We start from the raw sequence: 22,250 nt of genomic DNA, 5'->3' as shown, positions 1-22,250 counted from the left end.
AGAGAAAATATAATCTGGATTTTTAAAATATAACCTGGATGACCTATGTAATATCCATTTATTAATTGGACAACTCTGTAAAACATTACTGCAGGTATTAAAGCTTTATTAAACCCAGATTTAACTTGTTGTGCGACACAATTTGAAACATAAAAAAACTTAACAGGCTTGTTGTTTGATTTCAAAGCAAGTTTGCAATTTTCATAAAAACAACACTTTAAAACATCTGCATAAGTTGGAAGTTTATTTACAGGTGACTCCATTGGATGACAAAACAATGGGCAGTTATATTTACTACAAGTAATTTTTTTAAAAGCAGCAATGGAAGATTGGTATTATTAAGGTGACCATTTTTTTTTTCAATGAAAAGAAGGACAAAATTTTTAAAAAAGTACACGTAAATAAATGAAATCATTAAAATAAAAATATGCTTATCCTGCTTTCATTCCTTTTAATCGAGTTGTCCAAAAGTTAGAAATTAATTAAAGATAAATATGTAGTTAAATAAATATTTTTCAATTGAGTGGATATTTTTTGTCAATATGTAGTTTTCTAACAATTTTTAAAAAATTTCAGAGTATGATATGTGTTTCATATTAAATTTTATAGTGTGCGCTTCTGCTAGAGTATCAATTTTTTATCTCGATTTTTCACTGGTCCAGAAATCATTACCAATTGAAAAAAATCTTTTGACTGCTGCATTGGTACCAGGGCAGCTTAACATAAATTCAACAAGAATAGCTTAATTTTTATATGGAGTGTGTTAAATTTTTGAAGTAATTAAATATTTCCACCCATTTTTTTATCAATTTCAACATATTCATTTTTCCATAATTCTAATTTATCTGAATTTAAATATAAATTTATTGTTATTTCATCATGCAGACTATCGTCATTGATTTTAATATCGGGGATTTCTGTTGATAAAAACTCAACACACTTTTCAATATCTGCCCAATTAACATGTGAATTTAAAAAACATCATTGAAAACTGTTATATTCTGTGATATTTTGTTTCAGACCATTTTTCTACATATTGGAAGCATATTTGGTAAAAATTCTGCACTTCTTCAGTAAATTTATCTCTTACCCCAGGATTTGATTCTTTTAAATTTGATAATTTTTTTTTTTTTTAATTAATAAAGGGATAAAACTATTTTTAAGTGTTGATTTATATTGAAAGATAAAATCGTTTAAAATAAGACTAATTTCTGCAGCAGATATATTATTGCTTTCAATCTTTTGAATCGTTTTGTAAAATAATGTTGTCTGATTATGTACAAAATACATAAATGTTTCTGATAATTCATTACTGAAAAAAGATTCAAGAAATTTTGGACATTTTTCTAAACTTTAAAAATATGAACCATGGGGTTTAAATAATCTTAAAACATGCTCGACAGCAGGCGTTAAAACAAGATATCTAACTTTCGAATATCCTAAAAGGTTTTTGTATTCAACATTAGATTCTTTGCGTAATTGTTTTTAAGTAGCCACATGAATAGTAAAACGACTAAAATACAAATAAACTGGCAATTATACTTCTACCTCAATTGGCAGTGCTCATGATGCTGTGTTAGTTGCATTTTTCAAAAAATGTGCATTGCAACGGTATTTTCTTTTGAAATAAGTCCGGACATTATTTACTCCTTTCCGTCTTCGCCCACCAAAATTTTTTGTATTATTAGCTGTTAGTGCTTCAAATTATTTTCATTTATAAACCTGTATAGTTGTTATAACAAAATGTCAGCTATTTCACCCTCAATAGATTCTAAATTTAAAATATTTACTTGAATGCCCTTGGTAACATTAAAGTACCTTGCTAGTATTGGATACAATTTGGTTTCATTGTGATTTAAGGCATCAGATAAAATCGTTACAAATCTTGAATTTTTCAAGTCTTCTGCAAGTACTTTATCACAGTAACTTTTAAATTTAAATTTAAGATTTAACAATAACTTCACATTTTGCCCTAGCACATGAAAATTTTTCATGAAATTTTCCATTAATTTACTTGTGCAATTCATACTTCTAAAACTTTGATTATGAATTATGTTATGATATGCAAATGTTTCCTCCATCACAGCTAACTGTTTTTTTTTTTTCTGTTTTTCACAGAATAATTAGAAGTTTTAAAAAAATTTTTTACTTTACTAGCAGAAGCTGAAGCATTTCTGGCACGAAATACATAAATGTATTTCGTTATCATTTACCATAAGTCAAATTTATTAGCATTATTTTTAACGAAATCCAAAAAAATAACATTTTTAGTTTTAAGATTTTATTTGCAGAACTTGTTTTTAACAAATGTTAGGATAATTTTTAAATTTACATATCTTATTTTTATGAATGATTTTTTATGTTTAATGGTGTTTAAGTGTTTCATTATAACATTTCTCCTTCCAACTACAATACAAAGTTCTCCTCTGCAAGTATTTTAAAAAAAAGTGGTTTCACTCTTAGATATAAGGAATGCAAATTCTTTTTGAAATTGATCACTAAAATGACATTTTTTTGTGTTTGATTTTTCCATTCCTCAAATAAAATAAAATAATAATAATAATGTAAAAATATTATGTATAAATAAAAAATAAATTTACAAATAAAACATATGCTCAACAATAGAATATAAGATAAGCAGCAAATTCTCGCTATGAGAAATTGCAATAACCGGACGTGAGCCAAGAATTGAGTTATAGCAAGAGGATAAATGGCCTCAACTAATCAGAAATTACACAAAGTTTGCAATGCATAGTGGGAGTACTATAATGCAAATTTTTTTATAAAAATTTTAAAAAGGTAATATTTAAGCGTAATGCGCTAGCTCCAGATGTAAAATATTTAATTTTTTTTTCTATAATCCTTAGGTACCCTTGAGGCAAAGTTTTTTGCATTACAGCAAATCAAAAATAAATAAAAAAATTTAGACCCACCCTAATATATATATGCATGTATGTATGTATATATATATATATATATATATATATATATATATATATATATATATATATATATATATATATATATATATATATATATATATGTATATATATATATATATATATATATATACAGTTTATATAATTTTTAACTTTGCTGGTTTAATTTTTATTTTGTCATCTAGAATAAAAAATATTTCACAATACATTTAGAGCAAACAATTAAAAGAAAGGAATATTCACACACAAAAAGTTTTTTAAAAAGTTCCAAAAATAAAGGGAAAAATAATTGTTTTACAAACATCTAAGGAGTTTTTTTTGGATTTTAATATTTTAATTTGCAGTAGTGGTGTAGTGATATGGTAAAATTTGCCCTCCTTTCAATCGATAGTTCTAAATGCAATAATGTGAAATAATTTTTTCAAGATTTAGAAAAAAAAGGAGGTATAAGTTATATTACACTTAGACATATTTATTAGACTATTTTTTTTAGCTATTTGAATATTTATTTGATTTTAATTTCTTTAGCTTGTGTTTATATTAACATTAATTTAATTTACATTTCTTTTAGAAATCTTAAATGAAGGAATAGGATATGATGTGAGATATTAATACTTAACAATTATAAAATTATTTTTTGTTTGTTTGTTTTGCCAACATTTTTTTTTTATTTGAATTTCTTATCAAAAATAATATTGCTTAAGGAAAAGTCCATATTGCTGTTAATTTTTTGAAACTTAATTAGATAATAAATGATGGTTATTTGTTATGTTGATGTTATGATGGTTAGTTGTTATAATTGAAAGAGGTGTTATCATATAAGTTTGACAGCTTATAAACTAAAAATTGTCTATATAACAGCTTTTTCAAATGTCTTTGTTATTATAAACAATTGAAAGATGAGTTAAAGAACAATTTGTTAATTTGCTTTTTAATAAACAGGCTAAAATTTTTTAGAATAAAACAAATATTTATGGAGTTTCTTTAATTTTTAAAATTAAAAGTCAAATTTTGCAGACAATTTTATGAGAAACAAAAATAAGTTTGAAATTGATTTTTTATTTTTTAGTTGAATTTGTAAAAATTATCAAGATATTAGTAATTGAAATAGTGAAGTTAAAACCTGTAATTTCATGTAATGTAACTATTTTTAAGGGTTTTTGGGCAGTTTATATGAATTGGGTTGGCCCGGTTAACCAGGCTGTGTTTACACATTAATGTTTACATTGGAATTTTAATTAGGCGTTTTTTTTTTAATTTAATTGGTTACTTTAAAACAATCAGTAATCTCTTTGATTGGATAAAAGAAATGGCTTTATTTATTTTATCTAATCAGCTACATTCATGAGCAGGACTGGCTCAATTGCTTGTGTTTATAGAGAAAAAAATGGTTCCACCTGAGTGAGATCCCACTGAAATAAAGCAAGATCTCTGTTATTCGAGCTAGCACGTTTGTCATGTAAACAAATTTCTTTTTTATAGTTAATTATTAAACATTAATAGATCTTGTGTAGCCCACCTCGTATAAATAGCCCCTTTGTTAAAATTTGTTAAAAGAAGACCGTTTAGCTTTTTTTTTTTAGCAAATTCTTGTTCCATCAATCAAAAATCTTACATGACTCATCCTATAACAGTATTGCATTTGACTCTTTCCTTTGTTCTCAAAAAACCTTCATTCTAGTTTTTTTCCTTAAACATCAATTCTTTGGAATTTCTCACTTGATGTTTGCCTTAGCCTTAAGCTTAATTAACCATTTTTTAAATTAAACCTTTAACATTTTTTTGTGACTTAAGTTGTGGTTTCTTGCTGCCTTGATGGAATTTGTTAAAAAAATGATTATTTTTAACTATGTTAAAAATTTCATTTAAAGAAACCAGCATCTTAAAATTTAGTGCATAAAAGTTTTGGTCAAACAATGTGCATAAAAGTTTTGGTCAAACAATTTTTGTTAGGCATAATTGTTAAAGCGTAACTTTCAAAATTAATTTGCCATATCTGCATACCCGGCAGCTTGGTGCAAAAAAGGTAAAACCTACATGCCCGGCAGTTAAAAAAACAAGTGCAGCATAAATATGTAATAACTGCTGGGTATTTAAATATGAAAAACTACACCCCAGGCAGTAAACTTAATTATTATTTTTGTTATAAAGTAAGTGCTGGGTTGTCAAAATACCAAAAAGTTACAAACTTAGTTAACTGAGTTTATTGTCAGGCGGTGTAGCTTTTTGGTATTTTGAAAACTTCTAAATTTCATTAACTCAGCACTTATCATATAAGAAAATAATAACTGATCATTTACTGTTTTTCTAATATTTTGCTTTATATGATCAGTGCCAGGTTAATAACAAATTTTTCTTATATGATAAGTACCAGGTCAAAATATAAAAAAGCTACACGCCAGATAGTAAACTCAATTATTTATTTTCTTATATGATAAGTAAATAAAATTTATTAAGATTGCATGTCAAGTAAACTTAGTTATTATTGTTCTTATAAAATAAGTGCTAGGTTGTCAAAATATAAAAAGGTTACATGCTAGGCAGTAAACTTGGTTTTATTTTTCTTATTAATAAGTGTTGGGTTGATAAAATATGCAGACACACAATGGCAGTGGACTTGATAATTTTTTTTTTAATTTTAAAATTACTGGGTTGTTAAAATAAGTAAAACCTCGGGCAATCAAAAAATATGCAAGGTAATTTGTTAAGTGCTAAAATAATATCGGTCAATATACACGATCCATTCTACAACTATTACAAAACCAATATTTTGTTTTATGTATTTTTCGTAAGTTAATGCATTTTAAATGGGTCCAAAACAAGTAGCAATCGCAGTGAATGCTCTCTTTATCTTGCATTGTTTTGCTACAAATCAAACAAATCATTTGCTGCTTTTTTTTGTTAATCAAATTTTACAACTTTCCATGCCGTAGGCTCAAAGTACATTTTTACTTTTTCCATATCTAAAGGTTTCTCATCACGAAAAGAATCTGGCATAGAAGTTTGTTTTTTCTAGTTTAGCGAACAAATTAGCTTTTACCTGTGTAAAACTAATTCTACAGCTGGAACATCTACCATACACCTTAAAATGAAGTCTTTTTCTTTAGGCGACAGTTTAATACAAGGTATTGATTTTATAGAAAGTTTTTCTTTAGGGATGCCAATTGCTGTTGTATTAGCCACTTTTGGTCTGTCTTTTTGGTCTGGTTTTCATTTTTGGGAAATCAAAACTTCTAAAAGATCAAATTTTTGAGGACTTTAGGGAACAATTTTATCCAAAAAAAGGGAGGAAGTTTCAACAGAATCTACAGGTTCCTTTGAACTGATGGAGTTTGATTTGATCCTATTAATGTCTGTTTCGTTAACATCATTATCAACTTTAATTAAGTCAACATTATCATATTCCATAAAACTATTATTTGTCAACACCCTTACTTCATCTCCCTTTTGCCATTAAATGGCTTAAAATAACCAGTTCCAATTTTAGTTGTTCTTGCCTTTTAGGTTATCATACCGCCCTTGCTTCCGACAGAAGTTAATAGCTAATAAATTTTTAATAAACTTCAATATTTTTGTGCCTGCGTTTGAGCTTTGATTGGTTTAACATCAAATTCAGAAACAATTTTAACACTTGAAGTAATCTTTGAGAAGTTTCTTGTCTTATGAGATTGATTATAATGCTCCTTAGTCCACCTTCTGTTAACCAGTTTTACATCAAACATAATAAGTAAAAAAAAAATTGCACAGTTGGATTAAATGATAACTTGGTAATGCCGTTTTTGACATAAATCCGCAATTGCAAGAATCTTTAGACAAAATCAAAGATGTGGAATTTTTTAAGGTGTAATTTCTGGTATTGTCTATTTTTTCAAAATTAAAGGTTAAATTATTTCTTTTTTCAAAGAAATAATGAATGAAAAAGCATAAGATGTTAAATGTTCCTTGTATGTCATTATATTAGGATGAAATGGTACAGTTATATCATAACTTGTCACGATATAAATGTATGGTGATGATGATTCCTATCATTCCTGATTGCCCCAAGAAATGCAAAAAATTCTATAAAAAATTGCATCATACCTGTATGCTTTGTACAAAACAACTTTAATTTATTAAACATCGAATCCATATGATTGTTTGTTGTTTCTCCCAGGTTTAAATGAAGATTTTTATAAGCTGCTACCCAGTGGTATTTGATAGGGTCCCAATTTTTCATGAAATATTCTGATACTGCAGTTAGTTTTGTATCTAAAAGCTTTCGTACATTTTGTTCGTAATCAAGAGTTGGCTTTGCGTAAGTGATTGCTTAAATTATTTCCAGACAATGATACCAATTTTCTCACGAGTAATTTCTTTTCAAAAAGAGCGTAAACTGTATTTAAAAAAAAAAAAATCACCATAAATATATTGCAAATTTGTTATTTGTTAAAATTTGTTAAAATATTTGCACTAAAAAAAATTATTATGAACTATTTTCAAACCCAGTTTTGTGTTTCGCTCAATATCAGAGTTCATCAGCATGTCTAGGGTGATATTGTTAAGCATACTGTAAATGCATTAAAAAAATCCAGACTTGGACAGCAAAATAATAAAAACAGCAAATAAAATTCATTCAAAATAAGAACTTAAATTTAAATATATAGTAAATAATACATAATCATCATACTTACCAAATCGTGTTTTAAAAAATGGCTTTAAAAAATAAATCTTACCAATAATACAAACAAATTAATATTATGGCTTCAGGAAAAGCTGTAAAGTTTTTATCCCACATCACCAAATGCATATCTTCCCAATGAATTTGTGCTTTTTAAAAATTTGTACTACATCTAAAACAACTGGCTTTGTTTCTTTGGCTAGAAGTACGAGCGAAAGCTTCTCTGGCTAGAAGTACGAACGAAAACTTTTTTGGCAGTACAAAGAAGAACTTCCACAATTTCACTTTGGTCATCTCCACCTAATAAGACCATTGAATAATGGTCTTATTAGATGGAGATGACCAAAAGTTGATGGTGCTCCAGCGGCAAAATACCCCAAAAAATGCCCAAATTGTTCCTAAATTATTTGGCTTTGAGCGCAAGGTAAATCTCAATATTTTGTAAATTTTTTTTTCTAAAGTGTTTTTTATGGTCTAAATTTTTTATTTAGATTGTTGTGTATCCTGGTTTTTTCATAAGTGTTGTTTAAAATAAAAAAAAAGATTTCGCATAATTTATGCAAAAAAAAAATCTTTTTTCTTTGCGTATTTGCGTAAAATTCTTTTTTTGTGCATTTGCGCTTAAATATTTTTTTGTGAAATTGTTTTTTAAGATAAATAATAATTATGAAAAGACTAGGATACACGACAATCTAAATAAAAACAAACAAAATATTGAGATTTACCTTGTGCTCAAAGCCAAATAATTTAGGAACAATATCGGGCATTTTTCAGTATATTTTGCTGTAGTAAATGTCAATATTTTTATTATTTTTTTTTGTAATAGCATTTTTTTAATATTAGCCCCAAATTTGGCTTTTTGTGTATTTGCGCTTAGCAAATTTTATTTTTTCGAACACCCCTAATATATATATATATATATATATATATATATATATATATATATATATATATATATATATATATATATATATATATATTATTGGGTTTCAATATTTATACTGGGAAATTAATAAGCATATTTAAATAGTTATTTTAATTTGATTGTTAAAATTGTTCCATTTTATCAGAACATTGGTGCTGGTGTTGCTTTGAATTAATTTCAATGACCCAATGGTGAGTCAATGAAATAAACCAGAAAAATTATAGCATACTCTGAGTTCTATTACAATTTTTTTATTTAGAGTGATTTTCAATCAATAACATTACCTATGACATCACCACTTCAAGGTAACTGACTTTACATTTCTTTGTTTTGAGGTTTTTAAAATCTTTTTTTAAGTTGAATCTTTTATTTTTTAGTTTTTTTTTGTTTGAAAATTTATTATTATATAATATATATATATATATATATATATATATATATATATATATATATATATATATATATATATATATATATATATATATATATATATATATATATATGTGATATATATATATATATATATACGTGATATATATATATATATATATATATATATATACATCACAGAAAAAAACACATACTGAAACTTTTTAGTCCCTGTGTAATAAGGTATAATATATATTAAATATTTCTCAACTGGGAGGTAATCCACTGTTATTCAGGGTGGTAGCCCTCCCACCATCACAGCAATATAAAGAAAGCACATAGTTTAACATTCCTTCATCTTGTGCAAGGTATTATGGTTAATAAAATTGATGCAAATGGTTACTCAGCCATTAAAAACTTAGCACCGTCTATCGCACTCCTCGATATCTGGATAATGGAGCCCCTTAACATCATTTCAGAACAGAAAGCTACTATCAACCAAGCCAACCAAATTAAAAAACTTGAACAAAAATTAGCAGTTATTGAAACCAAAATCAACTCTCAACCAGCCACCCAATCAAGCCCACACCAGCCATCCTGGAGTAATATTGTCAGAAACAAGCCAAACTCATCGCCACAAATCGTTCAAGTCCTTATCAAACTAAAGCAAGCAGCTAAACGTGAAAAGAATATAATAATATTTGGTGTCCCAGAACCAGTGTCCGTAGCAAATGTCACTCAAACACCACCATCAGCGTTACCCTGCATCACAGTGATCATAAACGTTATAGGCCTTACCAATGATGATGTTAGTTTCTCCAAGCATCTTAACACAAAAAAAGCATCAAATTGTCAGCCTATTGTTGTAGAATTCAAGAACATTACTAACAAAAAATTAGCTCTGATAAACTCTCGCAAATTTGCTACACATGAGAATTTCAAGACATACAGAGTCAGTCCTGACTTGTCTCCTGCTGAAAAAGAACTTGAGTACCAACTACGTAAAGACCGCAACATTCGTAATGATAAACTACGTAATGATAACCCTGATGCACCCTTTCACTGGGGCATTCGCGATGGAGCAATCATCAAGATCTGCAGTGCCCTTACTTCTCGCTCCACTCCAACTAACTAGCATTAATCTCAACACCAATCGCTTACCAACCATCTGTACCACTAATATGCGCTCACTCTGTAACAAAATTGAGATTTTTAATCAATTACTCATAGATACCTACATTGACATTGCCTGTTTTACTGAAATCTGGCTTAACCTCAGCGGTAAGCAAATTATTCTTTCTCAAATCAATAATAATTACACTTGCATAAGCACTGAACGTCAAGATCGCCTGGGTGGTGGTACTGTTATATTCATAAACAAAAAATACTCAGATAAAATAGAAAAAATAAAATTAACTACAGACTACTCGTTTAACTCGTGTGTACCCAAAATTACTCCCCCGAGGATACTCTTCTTGCCTAGTTATATGTGCCTATATCCCGGTTTGGTCTAAAAGTGAGCAGCACAATGCATCTTATTAACTTGCACAACTCTTTGAACCAGCCATGACTCGTTGCACAATCAGCAATAAACCACTAATATTTCTTGCAGGGGATCTAAATGGCTGCCCTACTGACTTTATTTGTTGTTCTCACCAACTCATTCATCTCAATACACACCCCACCAGAAAAACATCTATTCTTGACATCATCTTGAGTAACGCCCCTAAATGCTATGTGTCGAATACCCTTTCTAGTTTTGATAATTCAGACCACCTTGTTGTAGTTAGTCAACCTCCTCTAAATCTCTATAAATCTACTCGCCCGGTTCCCCACAAGGTTGCTTACCGGTCAGGTAGAGTTGCTGACACTGTTGCACTAATACGATCTACCAATATTGAAATCTTAGATGATTCACCGTATGAAATACGAGTTGCTTGCAACAACTTTTATCATTCTATACTCTCTGCCCAAGACATCTGCCAACCTCTGAAATCAACAACGCTCGTTAACCCTAAGCCTTGGATGACACCATTTATTCAAGGTCTTATAAAAAAGCGTCAACAACTCTTTTTCTCCAAGTACTACAAGGAGTGGAAAGCACTTGCAAATCGAATTAGTAAACTAATTACCAAAAGAAAGAGAATCTATAACAGGCATTTCACTACTGAAAAAACAGATTTTTGGCGTGAAATCAGTCTTGCTGATAAAGGTCAAATCACAACCCCTATCTTTGAGACACTAGCAAACCAATTAAATGATCATTTTCAAAGTGTTTCGACTGGCAAGAAACAACCCAGCCTCTCATGCTTCATTAACCGAGAGGCAAACCCGCCTACTACCCCCATTTTTACCCTTAATAACATTGTCAACCAACTCAGCAAACTCAAACCAGGTTCCTCAGGACCAGATGATCTCTCTCCGTTTTTACTCAAATCTGCTCGCTTTAAAATCGCCTCATCACTCTGCATCCTATTCAACCGCCTCATAGAAAACAGTTACCTACCTGACCAATGAAAATCAGCAAACATAACACCGATTCCAAAAATTTCTAACCCACACTCGACCAATGACTATCGACCAATTGCCATTACATCCGCATTATGTAAAGTTTTTGAACTTATTATTACCATATTCATTGTTCATCGCACCAAGCATGGGTCACAAACAAACAGTTTGGTTTCCTTCCAGGCCGAAGTACAATGGACGCTATTATTCAAATTATGGAGGACTGGAGTCATGCGAAAGATAACAACAAATCAATTTATGCAATATTCTTTGATTTCGAAAAAGCTTTTGATTTTGTCAGTCATGACAAGTTACTGTTAAAGTTAGTGAACATTCTACCTAGCTGGCTCACCTCTTGGATCGCAGCTTACTTATGATCACACTACTGACTGGAAATGTATCAAGCAGGTGTACTTCAGGTTAGTGTTCTAGGTCCAATCCTGTTCATTCTATTTGTTTCCGACATTAACGTCTATTTTCCACCTGAAACCATCCTCGAAAAATATGCTGATAATATGCTGACCTATATAATTAATGATAAAGTTCCTACCAACCTGCCTCAATCAATTGTTGATGGCATCGCTCTTTGATCTAAGGTAAACAGAATGAAACTTAATGGCCCGAAATGTAAAATTATAAGAATTATTCCCAGATGCTCCGAAATTCAAGCTTTCCATCCATTGTACTCATTAATACTGAACTTGAAATAGTCAGCAGCCACAAATACCTTGGAATCATGCTCAATGAGAATATTGATTGGGATGAACAATGGACAAAAGTTCACAACAATATAAAATCAGTACCATATCTGCTCAAACGTCTTAAGCAAATTGGACACACTCAGCCAAACCTTTTACAGGTCTATCGATCTTACGCTATTAGCCACATGATATATAGTGCTCCTATTCTCACTTCGTGCAGTGCTGCTGCAAAAAGAGAAATCTAACATTTTCATAAAAATGCCCCGCAAATTATTGCAATTGATGTAACCAATTCAAGCAGCTTCAATATTATTTTTGACATTGAAGAGTTACTTGACAGGATCTGTATTAATTTACTCAAAAAGATCCTTGCAGACCCATGCCATCCTATAACCACCAAATTAACTCAAACCAACAGCAGAAGCCCTATTAGATTCCTGTATGCTCTTAACACCGCAAAAACTACTACTTACCAAAAAACTTTTATTCAAAAATACCTCCGTATCCTTCGTGATGGCGTCAGTGACCTCTACCTCCCAAGCAATATTGGAAGCTCTACTGCCTTTTCAATGCATAAATAATATGTTCCTCCCCTGTATTCTTAGCGAACTATTAATATTAAAAGACAGATAAAATTGTACAATTCATTACTTGTAATGCTAATCAATTTTAAATAAAGATTTATAAAATAAAAATAAATAAATATATATATATATATATATATATATATATATATATATATATATATATATATATATATATATATATATATATATATATATATATATATATATTAGTAGAAAATCACTTGACCTAAATTTTTTTCATTGAACACTGTGTTTCATCAATAAAGACTCATCAGAAATGAATGATCAAATTAATAAAACTTCAATTTATACCAAAAATAATTTACAGGAAGTCGCAAATGTCTTAATTTCTGTAAATTTTCACACATTTGTGAAATTTGCTGACACTATCATAAAAAGAATTCTTTAGAAGTGATTACTTATGCTTTTTTTTTAAATATTTTTAAAAAGGGGATTTAATGTAACTACTATTTGAGCTCATTTATTTTTATAGTTTTTTAGGAGGAACTTATTTTCGTGCCTACATTTAGAAATTAATTCTGATTTTTTGTTTAATAAGCATTCTTGGTTTGCATGTGTAATTATTTCAAATTTTCCTTGTAGGCATAGTATGCATTTTTTGCATACTATGCCTACAAGATTGGCAAACCGTTTTTTCCATTCACCCTCTATGGTACATTCTTAGAGAAAACAACACATTTATATACCACATTTTTTGATAAACAACTTCCACTCATTGAACAATTGTTTTTTTGTTTACAATTACAATTTTCTATAGTTTTTTCATTTCTTTTTTGTTTAAAAAAAGCGTTATTGTGACCTTTTTTTAATTGCTCTGTTCTTTTAAGAACATTGAGCACTCTATTTTGTACATTTTAAATTTTATTTAAAATACATTTTAAACTTGTTTAAATATATATATATATAAATATATATCTTAATATATATAAAGGGCAATGTGTGTGTGTTTGTTTGTTTGTTCTCTATAGAAATCCAAACCGCCGGACCGATCTCGATAAAATTTGGCATAGGGGTAGTCCTCGAGGGGGAGAAGGTTCTTAGCTGGGTTTTGACCCCGTACCCCGACCCCCGGGGTCAGGGGGGCCCAAAAATGGGCCCCCTGACCCCTGGTTCAAGGGGGCCGATTTTTTTGGCCCATTTTTGGGCCCATTTTTGTGTACAGATATCAGGTAAGCCAGTTTAAATATTGGCCCGGGCAACGCCGGGTAACTCCAGCTATATATATAAAGGGCAATGTGTGTTTGTTTGTGTGTGTGTTTGTTTGTTTGTTCTCTATAGAAATCCAAACCGCCGGACCGATCTCGATGAAATTTGGCATGGGGGTAGTTATCGAGGGGGAGAAGGTTCTTAGCTGTGTTTTGACCCCGACCCCCGGGGTCAGGGGGGATCATTTTTTGGGCCCATTTTTGTGTACAGATATCAGGTAAGCCAGTTTAAATATTGGCCCGGGTAACTCCAGCTAGTATATATATATATATATATAACCATCTTCACTTTCAACAAGGCTGCAAGCAACCACTATTAGAGTTGGAAGTTATTGGAAGAAAAAAAATGAAGTTTATAAAGTAAGATAACCTACCACTGAAGCACTTAGGAACAGGCGCCGTAAAAGGATTAGACTTAATTAAATGACGAGTAACACAAGAATGATTTTCAGTAGATGGCACAAGAGACACTAGTCCTTTAAAGCATAGCCCTTTATAGTATTTAAATAAAAAAAAGAAAAGGGAAGCAATATTAAAACAGTGTGACAATAGTTAAAGGTTGGATGCAACACCAGGTCCAACTATGTTTGCAATGCATTTTCACACTTTGTCTAAAAAAGAAAGGGCATCATTTAAAAATCCACTCCAGATATGGTAACAGTATCCATACAAGGACGGATTGGAGATTCATAAAGATAAAGAATAGAATCAAGTGTAAGAAAGAGGTGAGCACAATAAAGAGATGCAATCTTAGCAGGTGCTAATTTTGCAATGGATTTGGTATATGGTTTTCAAAATAGATCGGAAGTAACTGTTAATCCCAGAAGACGAAGGCTAGATGACTCATTACCATTGTAAATATAGGAAGATCTAGATTGTCGCGATAATGATTAGTTGAAAAAAATTGAGTTTTATCTTTTGAGAGTTATAGTTTATCAGCCATTGAGAGCTCCATGCTGTAGCAGAAGTGAGATCCTTTTCAAGCTCGAATCCCCCCTTCAAACAATCAGAGAGTTTTGGCTTCTTATCAAGACAAGAATAAATGGTAGTATCATCAGCAAACAATGCCACCATAGATGTGAGATTTTCTGGGAGATTGTCAATGTAAATTAAAAAAAGTATTAGCCAAGGATAGAACCTTGCGGAACCCCTGAAGTTACAGGAAATGAAGAAGATCGCTGTCCATCAAGGACAACTTTTATACTGCGATTGGTAAGGAAGGATTCAATAGTCTTAAAGATTTTACCTGATACACCATAAGAAAAGAGTTTATGGAGAAGACCAGCATGTCAAATTTTAGCAAAGGTTTTAGAAATGTTGAGAGTGATAGCCTTATCCTCTCCATATTAGGTAATGCACCCTAAAACCTAATGGTTATTACCGTTAACAAATCAGCACTGGAATGAAAAGGTCAAAACTCGTATTGATGATCAGAAAGTAAGTTATTAGATTTAAAATGAGAGATTAAGTGTTTCTTAATGAAACAATCAAAACCTTCTTTATAATAGGCTATATATATATATATATACATATATATATATATATATATATATATATATATATATATATATATATATATATATATATATATATATATATATATATATATATATATATATATATATATATATATATATATATATATACATACATATATATAGATAGATAGATAGGCCACAGCAGTCTTGCCCACACTCCCCTAAAACAATTTACTGGAGCAATTTACAGCTCTCGCAAAAGTTTTTTTTTTTTTTTCTTTCAATAGTTTAATTATCATTGTAACTAAAATGAAAAACGCAAAGTCAAAAAAATTTAGTTCACTGGATAATAAACAGGCACGGTTTTTGCAAAAAAAAATTTTACGTCTAAAGAATTTTTTCACAGCCCAATAAATGACGCTTGTTATATGTTTTTATATATACATAACTTACAAACACCATGAGCTGGCTACACTGTGATACATCTGTGCTCTTGTCCAGTTGCCTACTGAATGGAAATGGCAAAGAGTTAAGTTCATTAATGATCTGTTGCAAAACATTAGAAGACATTTCAACAATTCTAGAATGCATGACATCATTTGACAAAGGCACCGCTTCAACTTTCTTTCTTTGATCTCTACCACAAATGAGACCTACTATGTGCCATAGCTTGTGGATTTGGGCCCCCCCAAAACTAGCCATTACGGCCCCAATTTTTTTTTTTCTAAAAATGTGGATAAACTTTACAGATTACTTTAAAACAGCTGGGTACCTGACATATTTTAACGTCGCCGTTCATAAGACTAAATGCAATCAAATTAACGCTTAAATTCAATTAGATATATTTTATAATTGTTAAATTGATATAGAGTTACTAGTGTAAATACAGTAAATGTATTACGCAGATAATAGAGGAATGTCGCAAACCATTAAAAAAAGGGTTTGCGACGTGTTTTCATGCTTGCAAACTCATTTATTATGCCTTCATAACTTAATGTTCTTGCAACCTCGTTCTCAATAGACAGCATTGCTAAGGAAGACAAACGTTCATCAACCATTGTTGACCTATTTAAAAATACAAAGAAATAAAGCTACACGTATTTATGTATAATGAAGCAAGATTATTTATACTAACCTATGAAATGTTTTAATTAGTTTTAACTTGCTGAAGCTACATTCTGCACTTGCAACAGTAACTGGTAAAGTAAGAATTATTCGTAACGCAATAACTAGATTGGGATAAGTTTCTTGCAGCTCTTCTTTGTAGATGTAGTTTAGGAAGTCATATGCAGATTTTAGGAGAGCATTTTTTTCCTCCTTTATAACTATGACAAAACGTTTTAACTCCGATTCTAAATCCTCAGAATCTATATCAGCAAGCTTTATTTGCAAATTTTTGCAATAAGCAGACAGAGAATTTTCATTACAAGCTTTGATAAGACTCTCAGATCGGTAAAGAAAGTCATAAAGCTTTGTGACAATGCTGATCTGTTCAAAACGCTCTTTTACTGATGCAATTGACATATCAATTAGTGGCAAAAAGAAATCTGCTTTATACTGATGTTCAGGATGCCAAGTGTGATCAGCACACTCGTATGAATAAATCGATTTTTTTTTTCGTGAACGCACCATCGAAAAAACCTTTTCAATGCCCAATACTTCTGCGATTTCTGATGCCTTAACACGTGCGTCAGAAAATCCATTTTCGCGATACTCATAAAGAAACGCTTTTGTTGCATTTATTTCACTAGCTAATATGTCGAGAGAGGTTGCAGAAGACTGAAGCAGCTTACTTGATTTGTTAATTTGAAATAATACGTCATACCAAATAATGATTGATAATAAGAAAGGCCATGTTCTAATAAATTCTGTCAGCAATCGTACTTCTGTGGAAGTTGCCTTATCTCTTTTTTCTAAGGCATGTTCTTCCAATTTTTCAAGTTCCTCTAAGATTTCTTTTAAATAGAAGCGAAGTGGTTTAACACAGTTTATTCTACTTTCCCATCTGGTATCTGATTGTGGCTTGACTGAAATTGCCACGCATGATTTCCCATATAGGAGGAGACGATGAAAAGAGCGTGTATAACCTTGAAAGAACACCAAAAAAAGAAATTGCACTGATGGATGATAGTGCACCATCAACAATAACAAGATTGAGTGAATGGTTAGCACATGGAACATATAAGGCATTAGGATTCATTTCCAGAAACCTTGCTTGAACACCTTTTACTTTTCCTTTCATATTAGCACCATTATCGTAAGATTGACCTCGGCAGTCTAAAATATTTAGATCCCAATTTTTTGCCTGATTTAAAAATGCATTGAAAAGCCCTTTTCCAGTGGTATCATTTACTGTGAGATATCCAAAGAAATTTTCGGAAATGTTGATACCTACTCCAGGAGTGCATGTTACTGATCGCAGAATAATGCTCATTTGTTCTTTGTGCGAAACGTCTGGCGTACAATCTAAAATAATAGAATAGTATTTTGCCTTTTTTACCTTAGAAAGGTTTTTGGATTCAATCTCCCTGGCTAAAAGTCTAATCAACTCGTTCTGTGTGTCATTGCTCAAGTAGTGCTCCTTGGTTTCTTTGTCCTGAATTCTTTGGATAAGCTCATTAAGAACGGTATCATACTTAGCCAGTAATTCAAACACCCCAAGAAAGTTTCCATTGCTCTTTGAACCAATGGCTGTGTCTGAACCACGGAATGCAAGATTTCTTGCAGAAAGAAATAAGGTAATGTCTAGTATCCTTTCTAACACAGCCCTCCAAAATATCCGCTCTTTATGAAGCAACTTTTGTTGTTTCTCGTCTATGGTAGCTTGATTTGCAATGCATGCTTTACCAAAATTGAGGAAAAAGAAATTAATTAAGAAAAAAAAAGTAACAAAGCAATAAATTAAAGAAAATATCAGTTAACCTTTTCGTAAAGTCATCCATTGTTCAAAGCACTTGAAATGTGCACTGCATGTTTCGTGTTCCTCAAGTTTTTTTGACAAGCCTTCCCAAGTGTTCATTCCTTGCCGGAATGGTGAAGAAGTTATCCCAAAAAGTTTGCAACAAAAACAAAACACTTTATTGCTGTTCAAAGAATATATGAGCCATGTGCGTTCAAAGATTTCTCCATTCTTCATCTTCCGGTTATAATAGTTCAGTGAAAATCGTCTTCTTTCTAAATTGTATGGAAAATCAATTTCGATCTTTTTGAAACCACGTTTAACAAAGTCACACCTCTGTGCGTCAGAAACATTATCTGGCCAGCTTAGTGGCATCACTTTTCACTTTTTTCATACCAATAATTATATCGTGATATACTATTGAAATATAATTATAAATTTTTGGAAACCTTCATTGTTTTGTTTTTTTTATATATAAGAAACTAACAAAGCAAAATAATAATAATAATAATAATAATAGTAATAATAATAATAATAACAAAAAAATCAGTTCAATGATAATGGCCTTATAACCATTTGAACTTTAAAATAAACAAATGCAAAGCGTAACAGTTTTCCAATGCTATACATTTGTTTCTTTAAAAACAATGCGTATGATTTAATTGAAACAAATAATAGACTTTTTATTTCATAGTATTAAAGCAAAAGTAATAACATATAGCATAGTAATAAAATAAATTATTACCAAGATAAATTGTGAATCGCCAAAAATAAAAAACGATTTATAATTTATAAATAAATAAACATTGAGATATGTAATCTAAATACAAATAATAACATATTCGCACCTAATAAAATATGCGAATTATTTCTTCGCACGATTGACTGCTGCTTAATGGTTTCTCTTTAACTGTTTGACAGATTTTTATAAAGCTCGCGTTTTTCATAAAATTCGGACCTCGGGAGTTAAACATTTTTTTTCTTTTTTTTCTACATGAAAAATATTATTGCTTTTTTCACGCTTGCTTAATTTTGGTAATATCGTGTTTAAAAGGCCATGTTTTTTTATTAATAGTAACAGTATATATATATATATATATATATATATAATATATATATATATATATATATATATATATATATATATATATACAAATATTCTTATTATAAAAAATACAAAAAAAAATAACTTCAAATAACAAAAAAGGCCCCTAAATACTGCCCCCCCCCCCCAGTTGGGGGTGTGGGGGAGCCTAGCCACGGCTCTGCTACTATGTCTAGTAAACTTTAGAAATCATGGCCCAAAACCACCAAATTTAACATTTCCCCTAGCTCTAGGAATTGATGTCTGTTGAGGTCATTGCTTAAATATTTTTTTAAAATGCGGTAGTGGTGTAGTGGTAGAGCGCTCGCTTTATAAGCGAGAGGTTCCAAGTTCGATCCCCATCACATCCCTGGTAGTACTGCGCTCAACTTGTTTCTTCGCGCAGCGGCCTTGTTTGTCAAGTTTCGTGTTTCTGAGTTATAGAGTTGAGAGAGGGTTATAGCCACAATTAAGTAGCCTCCTCATTTGTAGTGGCTTTCTGGGCCTTGGGGAGGTGAATTAACACACACAAAAAAAAAATGTATATTATTGTTACATTATTATTAAATGTTACATATTGTTACATTCTGAAAAATTCAGACAAGCTCACATACCTCTGCGCCATCAAAAGCACCTATTGCAACATCAAACAAACCACTGTTCTTTTTAATCTTATATATATGTATATTTGTATATAGGTATGTGAGCTTGTCTGAATTTTTTTTCTTTTTCAGCTATCCCAGCATTATAACAAAACAGATTTTAGCTTACACTGAGATCATGGGTTAGTGGTTTTTAAAAGAGCTGGTAGCCACCTCATGGATACAACAAAAAAACATATTATTATTATTTTTAAAATAACAAACTTTTTATCTCTATACAATCTAACACAAAAGTTGTGAACTTCCTTGATGTAGCACCTAACCTCAATGACCAATATTATTTTAACCAGATGCAGTTACATATATTGTTTTTTTTAGATTCAGTTATATCCGGAAAAAAATTGTTAAATAATGATGTTTTATATTAACCAGATGTAGTTTCATACATGGTTTTTTTAATGTTCAATGACCCTTAACAACATCTTTAGGAAGATTTAACCTAAAAACCTGGAAATTCAATGACCCTTAACAACATCTTCCTAAAGATGTTGCTAAGGGTCATTGAATTTCCAGATGATATTAGGACAGATGTTGTTAAATCTTCCTAAAGATGTTGTTAAGGGTCACTGAATTTTCAGATGATATTCAAGAGACAAGATGACAATATTCAGGGACAGATGTTAAAGTTAAATAAAATACAGATGATCTAAGACAAAAGTGTACATATGATCTTGGACTACTCTACAGATGTTGTTGGACAGATATAGTAATCTTTTACCTGTTATACTGAACATTTAGTTGTTGTACTGATCATTTGGTTGTTGTACTGAATATTTAGTTGTTGTACTAAATACTTAGTTGTTGTACTGATCAGATGTAATGATTTGACTATTAGCTTTTTATAGATATTTACAAACTAATAATTTTAGTATTTTTAATTTTTTTAATTTTATATACACATTATTTTCCGGATAAAATAATAAATAAAAAATATAAATAATAAAATAATAATAATAATAAATAATGAAAAATAAAATATCATATAATGATACTTACAGTATTATAAAAAGTAATTATTGTCTTTTCTTTCCATAACTTTTCTTTACTCATTCCCAGTGTATTATATATATTTTCCTTTTTTTTTTCTTATTCTTTTTTAGTGGATTATTATTTTTAAATTTATAGTTTTTTGTTTCACTACTAAACTATTTTACTTAGTTTTATAGTTATGTATTGTTCAAATAATATTTCTTTAGAACACTGTTTGCTTGTCAAACTTTTTTATGGAGAACAGGAGATATATCGAAAACTAGTGAATAATCCTTGCGGTTTAAGAATCGCTTTTAATCCTCCTTCCCTTCTGCCAGAAAATATTATTTCAGAGGAAACATCTAATTTACGTAGTATATTTGGTCCAGAAAAAGCAGAACAGATTTACTTTCCACCTATCAATAACGTAATGATAATGAAAATTTTAGAAAACATGCCCCGTGGACTTGTTCTGCAAGAACGTGATGGGTGTATTTATGCGACTCGACTCTGTCGGGCAAGAGTTTTTTACTCAAGCTTGATTGCACCCGCCTATGGAGCGAACCAGCTGCTTCGAGAACACACTACCTCCGTTTTTGACTATACGGGCGACTTTCTTCCCAGGCTAAATTTATTTACTCAAGGAGGAGGATCTATGCCAACTGCCGAAATATATTTTTCATTTGGGCAAACGTGGTCACAAGATCGACCTTTAAAAAACAACTTTGTTTATATTAGCATAACCCATTCTTTGGCGTATCAACGTTTGTCAGAAATCCAAAATTTAGGAACTGAGATTCAGGCTTCGGAACCTAACTCTAACGATTTAATTGCTCAGCATTTTGCGGACTTAAGTATAGCCCAAAATTTAAATTTTTGATTAGAGTTTTTTGTTTTGTTTATATATATTTTTAATGAGGTTTATATATATATATATATATATATATATATATATATATATATATATATATATATATATATATATATATATATATAAATTTGCGGCGCCCATCCTGTGCGGTTGGATAACTTCAAGCCATTTTTGTTTTGGTTAAGGGTTATATTTTTATATTAATCATATATTAGTTATAATTAATTTTGGATAAATTAATTAAAAATAGCACACTAGTTTTTAATTACATTGAAAACATTTAAACAATAATATCTTAACTAGATAACACTATTTGCTGTAAGTGAAAAAATAAATAGACAAACAAGTTTAACTTGACTAGAAGATTTTGTCAAG

The 22,250-nt window shown here is 30.2% G+C and overlaps 1 protein-coding gene across 4 annotated transcripts in view; it reads left to right on the top strand.

Annotated features, from left to right (window-relative positions):
- The window catches only part of LOC100198355 (interferon regulatory factor 5), an 80,799-nt gene extending 58,893 nt beyond the window's left edge, over positions 1-21,906 (top strand). For all 4 annotated transcript variants that reach the window (XM_065814944.1, XM_065814941.1, XM_065814942.1 and 1 more), the window contains 3 exons: positions 3,511-3,539; positions 8,781-8,826; positions 21,232-21,906. In XM_065814944.1, the coding sequence (XP_065671016.1) occupies positions 3,511-3,539; positions 8,781-8,826; positions 21,232-21,884 (728 nt within the window). In that variant the 3' untranslated portion in view covers positions 21,885-21,906. The remainder of the gene's footprint in view (positions 1-3,510; positions 3,540-8,780; positions 8,827-21,231) is intronic.
- The last annotated feature ends 344 nt before the right edge of the window (positions 21,907-22,250 follow it).

Source organism: Hydra vulgaris, chromosome 13 (assembly GCF_038396675.1).
Source record: "Hydra vulgaris chromosome 13, alternate assembly HydraT2T_AEP".
Taxonomy (NCBI): domain Eukaryota; kingdom Metazoa; phylum Cnidaria; class Hydrozoa; order Anthoathecata; family Hydridae; genus Hydra; species Hydra vulgaris.
Note: the sequence above shows the minus strand (reverse complement) of the source record. Positions and strands in the feature narration are given on the sequence as shown.